The following is a 12,251-nucleotide window of genomic DNA, read 5'->3' on the forward strand; positions in this document are numbered from 1 at the left end:
CATATTTTTTATTATTTCAAAGTACTGTTACAGATTAAACTAATGAGAGGGTGTTAAATACAGTTGTGCAACAAGTACGCACAAAGTGTCCTTTGGCACCTGTAGCATTAGTATGCTGGATCTGTCCTTACAATTAATCTTGTGTGGATTCCAACATAAGGACCCTTTAGCATCACATTTAAACACACCGGTAAGCCAGACAGCAAAGTGCAAATGTGAATGAAAGATCAATACCAGCTGTGTTTATCTGAAGGACTGTAACTGATACAGATGCAGCACTGAGCCTCTAAGAAGCTTAAAATAAGTTCACCTTTAAGATATCATTATTTTTATTCTTCCTACTTCACGAGTTGACTTTATATGCTTAGAAATATATCAAAAGAGGTCTGCTTCACATATTTACAAATGGTTAACATCAAAACAAAGTGCAAAGAAAGAAAGCGCCTTATCTGTTCATTGGGTAGAAATTTTTTGGGTGGGTGGGGGGACAGTATCCTGTGACTTTATGACTCACAGTGAAGTGTGAAAAAGTCCTGATACTCTGTGAGCATGTGTCCTTAACTAGCCATGCAGAAAGAAGTGATGTCACCGCGTGAGACTCTGCCAATTGGCGAGGTCAGATATCCTGTCCTGTAGTTCTGAGGCCATGGCTGCCCTCGCATGATTTCCCATGAGCCCTCTTGGGGAAACAAGCCGCCCTCCCATAGGGTTTATGCAAGTGTATCTGCAAACTTTGGCACAGCTGAATGCGATGCTAAGAATGATCAATTTCTTTCATCAAAACTCATGTTTTTTGTCTTTTAATGTTATTTATACTGAGAAAAATTTCCTCATCCAGTTTAACTTTACTCATACAGACCCATGCAGACCCAGTCTTTTTCAGCATTGATATAGACGTGGATCAATTTCAGTGACACGACTGATTTGTGACTGATTTATTCTAAATGTGTAAACCTTTTAACATATGTAACTAAATACACAAAAGATGGATACTTTGTACAGACATATCAGCACAGCAAACAGCCAAAACATTGTAATGGGTTTTGTTTTGCTTCCTGGCCTGTTCACACATTGTTGTGGGACCTCTGGGGGCGTCCTGTGGTGCCTGATAGTAGGATGTTTGTAGCAGATCCTTTGGTTCCTTCGTGATTCCTGCTTTTTACACAACGTTAGACACAATTAGTTTTGTATTTTGGACATTTGGAAGTCCGATCAGTTCCTTTACCATATTTCTCGAGCTACAACTAAAAAAAAGCACAAAACATTTTAATGTATACTTTATTAATCCCCTGTAGGGAAATTACTCTCTGCATTTAACCCATTCACTCATTGAAGCAGTGTACAGCCACCAATCCAGCGCCTGGGGAGCAGTGTGTAGGGACCTGCTCAGGGGTACCTCAGGGTAGCCGTTCAGTGGATTCAAACCCTTGACCTTCCAATCATGGGGCGACCACTTTACCTACTGAGCTATCCCTGCCCTATTTTGTGCAGTTCAGTGGGGTGCACTACTCCTTTGGGGGAGACAGCTGTACCCCGAACCCATCTGAAAGTTGCTTAAATATCTTTTATCCCATTTTAAAAGATAAAAATATCAGGTTTTCTTTCAGAGGTGCGTTTTTGTCACCTTTGGACGGAGCAGACTAGCCGATCATCTGCTTTAATCTTTATATTTAGCACACAGACATAGGAGCAGTTTTGTAAAGCAAGAAGCTGTCAAAATGTCCCTGCTGTTTTCTGCTGTGCCTCTCAGGATCAGTTTCAAAAATGTGATTTCAGATTGCAATTTGACCCACTTTTGCTGCTGCTGCTTTGATAGCTTTGCTCTGTTCTGCTCTGCTGACCTTCACTCATCTGTCAACTTTATTTCTCTTCTTCCTTTCACTTCTCTTCTCTGCTGTCGTCTTCTCACCTCTCCTTCTGTCTGTCTGTTAGAGTAAAGATGCTGGCATCAGGACTCTCGTCATGTTGGATGAGCAGGGAGGTAAGTTGACAGGGAGAGATCACTTTTATCTGCTCTGCTCCTGATTCTCTCTTGCTGCAGTTTCACGGTGTACAATCGGAGAGTCGTCATCAGTACATCCAGTATAACACTCTAGATTCTCAGACCAAGTTTAAGGAAAAATAATGACATTTATGGTCTTACAGCAGACCTGCACAGGGAAAAGTGAAATGAAGGGGTTCCCACAGGTTCGGAGACCCTTTGCAATTTTTACTTCTTCTAGATCAACCTTGGCTTCTTCTTCTTGGCTTTCTCTTTCCATAATTTCAGGCTGAACTAAACATTGATTAAGTTTGGCTTTTAGGGATGCGACTTTTTAAAAATACAAACCAAAACAACAGAATCACTGTAAAACTGACTGCAGCACAACACTTTTTTTTTATCAGTGGCGGAAGCCACAATTGTAAGAAAAAGTTACATTTGATTAACGGAGTATACTGGAATGTGCTGCTGAGCTTGCCTTCTGCTTTGCCTCCCTGTATTACACTTTCATGCCCTTTTCTCAGTCACATGTTTATGTTTATGCACCAATTCATCAGCTGAGCTTTGATGCAGGCTGACATTCCCCTCGTTGTTCACCATCCACTTCAGATATCATGAGATTTGTCAAAGGCAGTGGTTGATAACAACATAAACAGGCATCAGCTGTTAGTCAGTTTAACACTACACATTGATGTTAGCCCACATTTCACAATCATTGCAGCCCTACTCCTTATGAATTAAAACTTGGATTCTTTCTTAGCTGTATGTTAAGTACATGTTTTACTTTGCTCTGTTAAACCAAGCTAACATGTTTGCGGTTCACCTGATTGTCAGGTCTAAATGTTCAGAGGTCAGTCAGTGACAGATAATGTGTCTTACCAAAGTCATTTTTGGGAGATTTACTCTATGACTCAAGAAGAGCCTTTTCCGGCCTGTTTTTGTCTACGTAACTTGGGAGCAAGTCAAACAAATAATGATTTTCTGTGGAGATTCTTCATTTTAAGATTTTCAGTCAGCAAAACAGCTGAACGCACTTCACAACAAAGTCAAATTTAGAGGGAAAAAAGTATTATAGTAGTATAGTATAGTATTTTTATTTCTTAATACTTGGTACATAACTCTGGGTGGATTACCATTACTTTTGAAAGCCACTTAGATTAATGGAAATCATGGATGTTTACCCTCAAAGTAGGGATTATAAATCCCTTCACTGTTTGTCCGCAAACTACACACATGTACATCACTCTGAAGTATTAATTAACACATGCGGACTGTCAGAGCGTAGTAACTCCAGCTGTTTTCAAACTCAAACATAACCTAGTTATAAGTGTAACTGGAGATTTTATGCATGATTTAATACATGTTGTTGTGCCAGTTGTGCAGACATCCAGTAACCATCATGTGTGGCTCAACTAGCTAGCTTAACTGGAAGCTCTAAGCACTAGCTTTGCAAAACCTGTTTAGAATGAAGAATGAAACAGTCCATGTGACAATTTATTAAGATTCACTTAAAAAAAAAGTGTAAACTGAGTAGAGCTGAAATTAAAGAGCTAAACATTACAACAGCAAAACATTGTGTGTGTGGCTTTAGTTTTAAATGGACACAGTTAGCATGTTAGCTTGACTGCATGAATGAAACACTTTGCTTATAGATAGAAATAAGACCTCTTACTGTTTAACACCAATGGTTATGTTAGTTCTGAGTTTTTTCCACAATTTTTTAAAGTGTATGAACACTATCGTCTCTGAAAAAGTCTCCATGTTTGCAGAGAGTCCTCACTATTTTTAAAAAGTGTGCTAGAACTATGGAAAGGTTTTTTTGCACAAACTCTGTGAAACATGCATTAGAGTGTGTGAAGAAAATGAAGTTCAGTGAAGGCTACTACCAGCACTACCAGTCAGAGGTCAGTGGTTTAAGTCCCACAGAAGTTAAAATTAATAACATACTGAAACTGACTGAATTTGTATGTTTTTGCAACCTTCATAATAATCTTTGAAGACTACTTTTCTGCCTTTAATAACCACAAAGTCTGGTGGTTCGTGGATGCATGTAGAGACACAAGGCTCATGGATTATGCATCAAAGAGTTTTTAGCGATAGCTCATAAGTAAAAATACAGGCAGCCAGAAATGCTATAACAAACAAAGGAGGAAGAAAGAAAGGTCTCACTAAATATATACAGTTAATATCCAGTAAATATATCTAAACATTTAGTCATTTGCTGAAAAAGTGTGAAAAAGTGCTTGCCTCTGTCCTGATTTCGTATTTTTTGTATGTGTCACACTTAAATGTTTCAGGTCAAATATTACACAACAATAACACAAGTAATCTGTGATCTCGTGGATGAGTCAGCGATGTGGTCTTGGAGTAATTTTAGTAGGTTGGTCACTCCTGGGAAGGTTCACCACTGTTTTGAGTTTTCTCCATTTGTGCACAATGTGTCACACTCTGGTTCATTGGAGTGCCAAAGCCTTACATCCTTACGTATGGCTTTTAACCGTTTACAGACTCATAGGTGTTAGTGACTTTGTTTCTCAGGTGTTTCTTTAGATTGTGGTATGATGTGCTGCTTTTTGATATATCTTAGTCTGCTTCACTTTGTCAGACATCTTCTATTTCAGTGATTTCTTGGTTAAAGAGGTCTGCCAGTAATTAGGCCTAAGTGTGTTTAGTGAAAATGAACTCAGCTTTCCAAAAAATGTGGTTAATCATAGTTAATTCATGATTTAACAAGAGGGGCAATTACTTTTTCACACATGACCAGGTACGTTTGGATAACTTCTCTCCCTTAATCAATGAAATCATTATTTCAAAAATATTAAATATCTAATATTAAAATTAGTTTGATGATCTGAGACATGTAAGCGTGACAAATACGCAAAACATTAGGAAATCAGGAAGGGGGCAAACACTTTTTCACACCACTGTATATAAAAGGTGACATCGGTTTATGTTTTACCTTTATTTTTGCTAATGTATTTATTTAGCTTTATATTAATCCTTCTGTGCTTTAATTTCGCTCCCATTTTAATTTATCTCCCTTTATATTTATGAATTATGAATTTATTTGTGAATATTATTTTTTAATGGTTTTACATTTACCATATTTATCTCATTAAAGACAAACATCAGATAAACATTTACAAAGCAAACTATAAAATACCATGTTCTGTCACATCTTACTATGTTATTCGTGGCACATTCAATTTTATTTATAGTGAAATCACATTTTGTTATTTAATTCTGGTCCTCCATATAGGAAATATGTCTGTATCTTAAGCAGGCAGTTCTATGCATGAGAGAGCAGCCTACAGTAATGGGCCTGTCAAAAGAACAGATAGCCTATTTTCCTCTTCTCTCTTTCCTCACATCTACTTTCCCCCTGAGTAACTCTTGCCACAGCACACAGCTCACTGCTGTAATAACAGGACAACAATCAATGCAGAGATTTAAATTACCTCTGCCTCTAAATGAATGTCCTCTGTACCTGACCCTACATCTCGCTTGCTTGCACTGCCTTTCTCTTCTCTCTTTTCTCTCTTTTTTTCCATCCATCCTTCTCTCTTGGTTACTGATGGTAATTTATTTGTGTCTCCTTCACATATAGATATAAGAATTACCTCCTATATTTCTGTTAAAGAAAATCACTGGGCTGGTCATGCCTGTAGTAATTAGTACACTCTTGTTGAGGTGTAAACTGGGCGGGGACTAATCCCTCTTTGCACTTTACACTAAACGACATGCACGCACACTCATGCACAGGTCACACCGGAGGAGATTTGTCATTTCTTGCAGAGATGTCTCACCTGTGATGGAGGTCTTACTGCAGCTAATGAGCCCCTCCCTACTTGGCTGCTACATGCTGTGTGACCTAAATTCAACCAGACTCAAGGCTGATGGATTATACACAACTCTGCTTGGATGAGTTTTTAACAATTGTGACATTTTTGCAAACAGCACTAAACTTTGTCGATCACGTTTTCCATCTGGGGTTGTCATTTAAAACAAAATGCATTTGTGTTTATCCATGAACTTAATTTTAAGATCACAAAAATAATTTAGTTATTTTTAATTCATTAAAGAAGCTAAGTGTTCAAAAAATCAAGACTAAACCTTTTGTGAAGACAGACGATGGCCACTAATAGAGAAGATAAAGTCTACTAAACATTGAGTTAACAAACAAAGCTAAACATGTAACTTGGGAGTGTGTCACTGCTGCGTTCAGCAAGCAGCCTTTTCACAGGCTTGGATATGTGTCGGAAATTGCAATACATAAGCAAGAAAATCACTTACATAAGTCTAGACTTTGCAAAAGGTTTTATATATAAATAATGAAGGAGTTTTCTATTTAAATCAAGGTCAGTCTGTTTTATAAATGCGGCCCCTGCAGGCTGAACATGCATAACGATTTTGTCATGATTTATGTTGTTACGTCCCCCCCGAAGGGGTCTAGGCATACGAGTAAGGGGACCAGTAACAAATGAGTCCAGAACAGAATGAAAGGAGAACAGACAGGTGTTCTTAGTAAATAAAATGGTCTTTATTATAGATAATCTTAACATAAAGAGCCGGCAACGCCGTTTTACCGATAACACTTGGAAAAAGGAAAAAGGTTGCAACAACACAGGACACAACAACCAAACAAAAACTCCACACCACGAGGAGGCACTTCCAGGGGCCCACAAGCTCACCCTGTCACTAGCAGCAGCTGGCTTTACTGCTGCCAGGCCCACAAGCCCACACTACTCACGTAAGCAGTTACACTGCACACTGCTTCCACACTATAGGATCTCTCCTGACAACTGCGACACCCAATGTGGGAACACCAGAGAAAAAACCCCTGCTCACAGCTCATCCCCAGCTTAGATAGCCTCAGAGGTGATTGCTGACTGGATTCAGGTGGCAAACGAGGCTAACCAAGAGCAGATGTCTCCTGGGGAGAGAGGAGAGTGAGAGAAACAGGGGGGTAGGAGTGGCAAGAGAGGAGGAGGCGGAGAAAAACACCACGCCCACACAAGGGCAGTTTCAGGAGGCACAGCTAGGGCCGTAACATATGTTCATAATAACTAGTTTATTAATAAAGAGTTGAAGTTTATCCTTTGCATTTTCTTAACTAATATTGGTTTCTGCTTAGTAATATGTCTGAGCCTCTCTGTCTGTCATTTTATTAGCAGGATTATTTAAAAGGTTATGAATTCATTTGCAAGGAAATTTTTATAGAGATGGAACTTGGGCTAACTTTGACGTGATTAACTCTTGAAATTGATCTGGATCTGAGGATACTTTGAAGAATTCTTTTTAAGTAGACATTTTGCAGCTTTAGAAAAATAGTATCACACTGACGTAAGAAAACTCGGGAGAGATTTTCTTGGTGTTCTCAATTAAATATCATAAAACTAATCTGGAACCAGATATTCCTCCTTATCCAGGGATTCAGTTCATGAATGGGGTAGGGTGAATTCAGTGTCAGACAGCTTTCATTTCTATCTACATCACGCAGTTACAGCCAGGCTTGAGACTGAAAAATCGATACATTGTTTCCTTTTGTCTTAATAATACACTGGTGGGTTTTATTAAAATGTGCAGGCGCCATGACTGGATTATTCAATCAGTTTGAATGACCAGAGTAACTACTATGGTGGCACCTATAGATGGCATTACCTTCTCTTTCTGTGGCATTAATACTGAAGCCTGTTTAATGCTTTGCATGCGGCATTGTGTTGTTAAACCCTCCGATATGCCTTTACACAGGCACAGTAATAGTTTTTTTCAACAATAGTCCGTCCAAATTTGTACTTAACCTATCATATTTTGAGACCTTTTAAATAATTTTTGGCCCTTTCTGCCTCTTCTGATCCTTTTTTCTTCTTTTCCTTCCTTTTGGATCTCAGGCTTCTCAGCCACCTAAGCCATGAATTTCTGTCTTTCACTCTCTTTGTCATCTATTTCTATTCTCACTGACATGCAGTAATATTTAAGCAGTTAAGGTGGCAGAATAAATGTCCTTGTGTACACTTGCAGAATTGGATGAAGCATACTGCTACTGATTCTCAGCACCACTCACATCAAATACTTACTGAGAAAAGATGATCCCATGGAGGTAGGGAAAAAATGGCTATCACGAGAAATGCATGCAGTTAAAAGTCACATGGAAAGCTCCAGATGAAGAAAAATTAAAGTTCATTTGATACTTTTAATGCTTTTTGCCCGCTTTGCCTTCTGCATCTAGCAAAAAACAGTCTGCCTCTTGCAATCTAGTGTAGAGCGCCAGCCCTCGATACAAACCAGTCAACTTTATTTCAACACTCTCATGCCTTTGTCCTCACCAGAACAACTTGATCGTGTGGAAGAGGGCATGAACAAGGTGAACGCAGACCTGAAGGAGGCCGAGAAAGATTTAAAAGATATAGGACAATGCTGTGGTCTGATATGCCCATGTATTAAAAAGTAGGTACCGGCCAGGAGTCGTGCGCTCTTGCCTGTCCAGTGCTGGTGATGGTGGTGGTGGTGGTGATGGTGATGTCTGATGTCTCTCTTGTCACAGTCAATGTCTTTTTTTGTCTTCTCTCCTTTGTCCCCCTTCTCTACTCCCATCCCCTTCCTTCCACCCTGCAATTTCTTCCTCTCTTCTCTTCTCATGTGCTTACGTTCTTTTGCTGGGATAAATGACAATGTGTTGGTAATCAGAACAACTGGAACGCATCGAGGAGGGGATGGACCAAATCAATAAGGACATGAAGGATGCAGAAAAGAATTTGAACAATCTAGGACAGTTCTGTGGTCTATGTTCATGTCCCTGTAACAAGTAGGTGTTGCCTATGTCGCCTGACTGCATGTGTTTCAGTGCCTGCCTACCTGCCTCTTTATCCATCTGCCTGCTTCTGGTGTGTAGAGCATGGTGAACTGTGGTGTGAGCAGTCAGGCCTACAGCCACAACAGCACGCTCTCTGAACAGGCACCAGCATTGCATGCACGAGTGTGAGACAGATTATTTAAATTAAGACTCTGCAGGGAGAGAATGTGTGCATGCATGAACAACATACGGATGCCACTGTATTTTCTGTCCAGCCTCAGCAGCTGTCAAAAGCCCTTCATTCCACATTGGATGAGAGATTCTCTTCCAGCAGGGAGCAGCATCTGCAAGGATCTCGGCCACAGAAACACTCCAAACCCTACCCAAACTCCTACCCTAACGTCCTGCAGCATGATGCATCACGCTGTGTAAAAGTACAACCAAGAAACAAATCAGTTAGTCGCCTCCTTACATAAAGATATATAATTGGTTATGCCTCAGTGCATTCAAATGAATCCAAGCTTTTTTCTATTTTTCTTTTTTTTTTATATAACAATAGGACTCTATGAAGAAAAAAGGTAACTTTGTTTTACTGGTTGTTATTGTTATCAAGTAAAAAAAAAGCTTATCCTGGATTACACAGTTACTTGATAGTCACAGCCAGTCAGTCTGACGGGTCCTCCAGTTCAGAGACATACGTTAAAGTTTTATATTTCACATTTAGCCTTTTGGAAATGTGTTTATTTGCCTTTTTGCAGACAATGTGGTGAAAATCTGCATTTTTAAATACTCTATCCATGTCAGTTCAAGATCCTACAATATTAGAGAGCAACCCCCAGTGATCCAGGAATTTGTTTGGAGGAAATTATGAATTTGGTGACAATAGGAAGGACTCTATGCTTCTGTAGAGTGTAACTAAAGGTGTTATTGTATCACTTATAAACACATATATATATTTAAGGAAGTGAAAGCTGGGAAAATTTACAACCTTACCTCTGATTATAGATTGAATCCTACCTCTCTTCCCTCAACATTGCCCTGCACATTACAGTCTCATGCATGAGTTAGGCAAACTTGTTCTCTTTTTTCTGACCACTGTTTCAGTATTAAAGTTCTTAAATCTGTATATTTACTTTTTAAAGTTAAGTTGGATTGCTAATGTCAGTTTTGCCAAACTCCTGTGTGATCTGTTCTCTACCCTTCTAGCAGCCAAACTATGGCTGCTGAGTCATGTCTGAGCATACTACACGCTGGAACAAATACATTTGCTGGATATGGTTATACTATTTCAGAGCTATAGAAAATACAAGTGGCTTACAAACCAAAAGTATATATAAGAAAATTGTATTTTTATTTTCATTTGGTTTACACCCAAAGTGTTTCTCAGATATTTGCCTGGGAGTGAATAAAGTGATGTCTTAATGATTAACAATATGCACATTATATGTACAAAGGTACAAACCATGAATATGGGGAGTTGGGTAAAACTTGCTCTTTTGTTTTTGAGGAAAGGATTACGCAGAACCAAACAAATGATTTTTGTGTTATATCTGATTTTATTTCTGTATTACTTAACTGGTATTTTTTTTTTAGTATTTTTGTTTGCCTTTAGTGTGTAAAGCAACAATTTTTAGATCTAATCTGGAAATGACATTACATTTGAACAACAGATAGTTATTGTCCAACACAGTGACATTGACATTAGCACTATCCTTTTCGCTTTACTTCAACACATCAGTCATTATGTATGAGTAAAGTCTCTTTTTCCCATTTGGAGAATATTTAATATTTGGGTGTATTTAAAATCCGTCTTTATTCTGCTTCCAGAAGATTTGGTTTTTGGGTTCAGAGCTTGTCTATTCTATGGCTCTTTGGTCCTCCCTTTTGTAAACCAGTAGTTATGTAATCCTGTGGTTACGTCATATGTTTCATTTGATTGAGACTGTTTGTATGGCAACCCTGGGTCAAATAGCATGAGAAAAAGAATTCTAGCATGTCTAGAATACCTGGTGGGTGAATTTGTGTTGCCTCAAATGGGCTGCAATTGGCTGAAAACCAAACAAAATTTTTTTTTTAAAGTTACCCAAATATTGCTTATAGCTTTTTCCTAAGTGGAAATCTTCACCTACCAGATATTCCAAGCATTATAAAACAAATGTTAAGAATTACATTTGCTTATTTGACTGTATGCAGTGAATCCTCCTACTGATCTATCCATCCAGATGAAATGAAGGGCTGGTTTTAGCAAGTCTTCCATGCAAAATGATCACATTGTATGTTTAGGGATTTTTTTTTTAAATTAATATGCTTTTTTTTTTTTTTTTTTAAATCACATTGGATCTAACGGCTTTCTTTTAATAGATAGAGCATGTATCGGATCCTTTGCCTTTTTTACATTTTTCCTTTTTCATGTCAAATATCATGTTTCTGCCTTGCATGTCTCCTCACTGCATGTTTACATCTCTGTGTTTGTGTGTCTTCTGTCTGGAGACTGCTTGTTGTGTTCAGTGTTTGTGCTTTTCTGTATGTGCTTGTGGGAGAAGTTTTGTTTTTAAACTTTTAATTCCTTTCTTGCATAAGCCACATTGAAGCTTACTGTGTTGGATTCAATTGATCTGCATGTTAGATCAATTATTTGCTAACAGACTGCAAATGCATGTATGTAACCTTATCATACGTGGCTGGCATGTTGCTTTTAGGTGGCTAATTGGCTTAAAACCATCTGCAGTGTCTTCTAAACATATATTCATATATATATGTTTTGATTGTAAATAGCAAGAAATAAATCCACATGGATAAAGCTGCTTACTCACATTCACACTCACTGGCTGCCTTACATGTTTACTCAGATACACAAACCAGCCCACAAATACACACATACACAACCATTCAGTCATTAACAAACATGCATATACATGCACACACATAAACATACACACACAGAATAAAAAGCTACACTGACTCTGACTGAACTGTATGTGTGGTAGGATTAAGGGCGGGGGCCAGGCCTGGGGAGGGAACCAGGATGGAGTGGTGAACAGCCAGCCGGGGGCACGAGTGGTGGACGAACGCGAACAGATGGCCATCAGTGGGGGCTTCATCCGCAGGTAACCATTCATGTGTGTAGGTGTTGGTTTGTGTGCGCCCCGAGCTTGCTTGTTTGTGTCTGACTCTGTGCATAAATGCTCAGGTTTGGTTGTTGTGCAAAATGAGATATGTGGTAGTGTTTATGTATGTAATTATGTAATGACTGGAGGCATATCCTGGAGCCGACTGTTCATGTGACTCTTTAAATAACTGTTTTCTTTCCTTATGCACAATGTGACTGTAATCTCTCAACTGAGTTTCGCCTCAGGAACAGATCAAATTGTATATCAGTTTAATGTTTAAAGATGTAAATACTGACGAACTGTGGAGACATTTCAGTCTGCAGCAATATCTCTTTAATTATGCATTAATTTGATATTTATATAAACA

General features: G+C 38.6%; 1 protein-coding gene across 1 annotated transcript in view; it reads left to right on the plus strand.

The window, feature by feature from the left end:
* Positions 1-12,251, plus strand: part of LOC102311629 (synaptosomal-associated protein 25-B) — a gene marked incomplete in the record, with an annotated part of 37,810 nt that overhangs the window by 22,706 nt on the left and 2,853 nt on the right. The window contains 3 exon segments of the mRNA XM_042218157.1: positions 1,933-1,981; positions 8,311-8,428; positions 11,762-11,881. Coding sequence (XP_042074091.1) covers positions 1,933-1,981; positions 8,311-8,428; positions 11,762-11,881 — 287 coding nt within the window.

This window comes from Haplochromis burtoni, unplaced genomic scaffold (assembly GCF_018398535.1).
Source record: "Haplochromis burtoni strain Fernald_Lab_line unplaced genomic scaffold, NCSU_Asbu1 Contig_2, whole genome shotgun sequence".
In the NCBI taxonomy this organism is placed as follows: Eukaryota; Metazoa; Chordata; class Actinopteri; order Cichliformes; family Cichlidae; genus Haplochromis; species Haplochromis burtoni.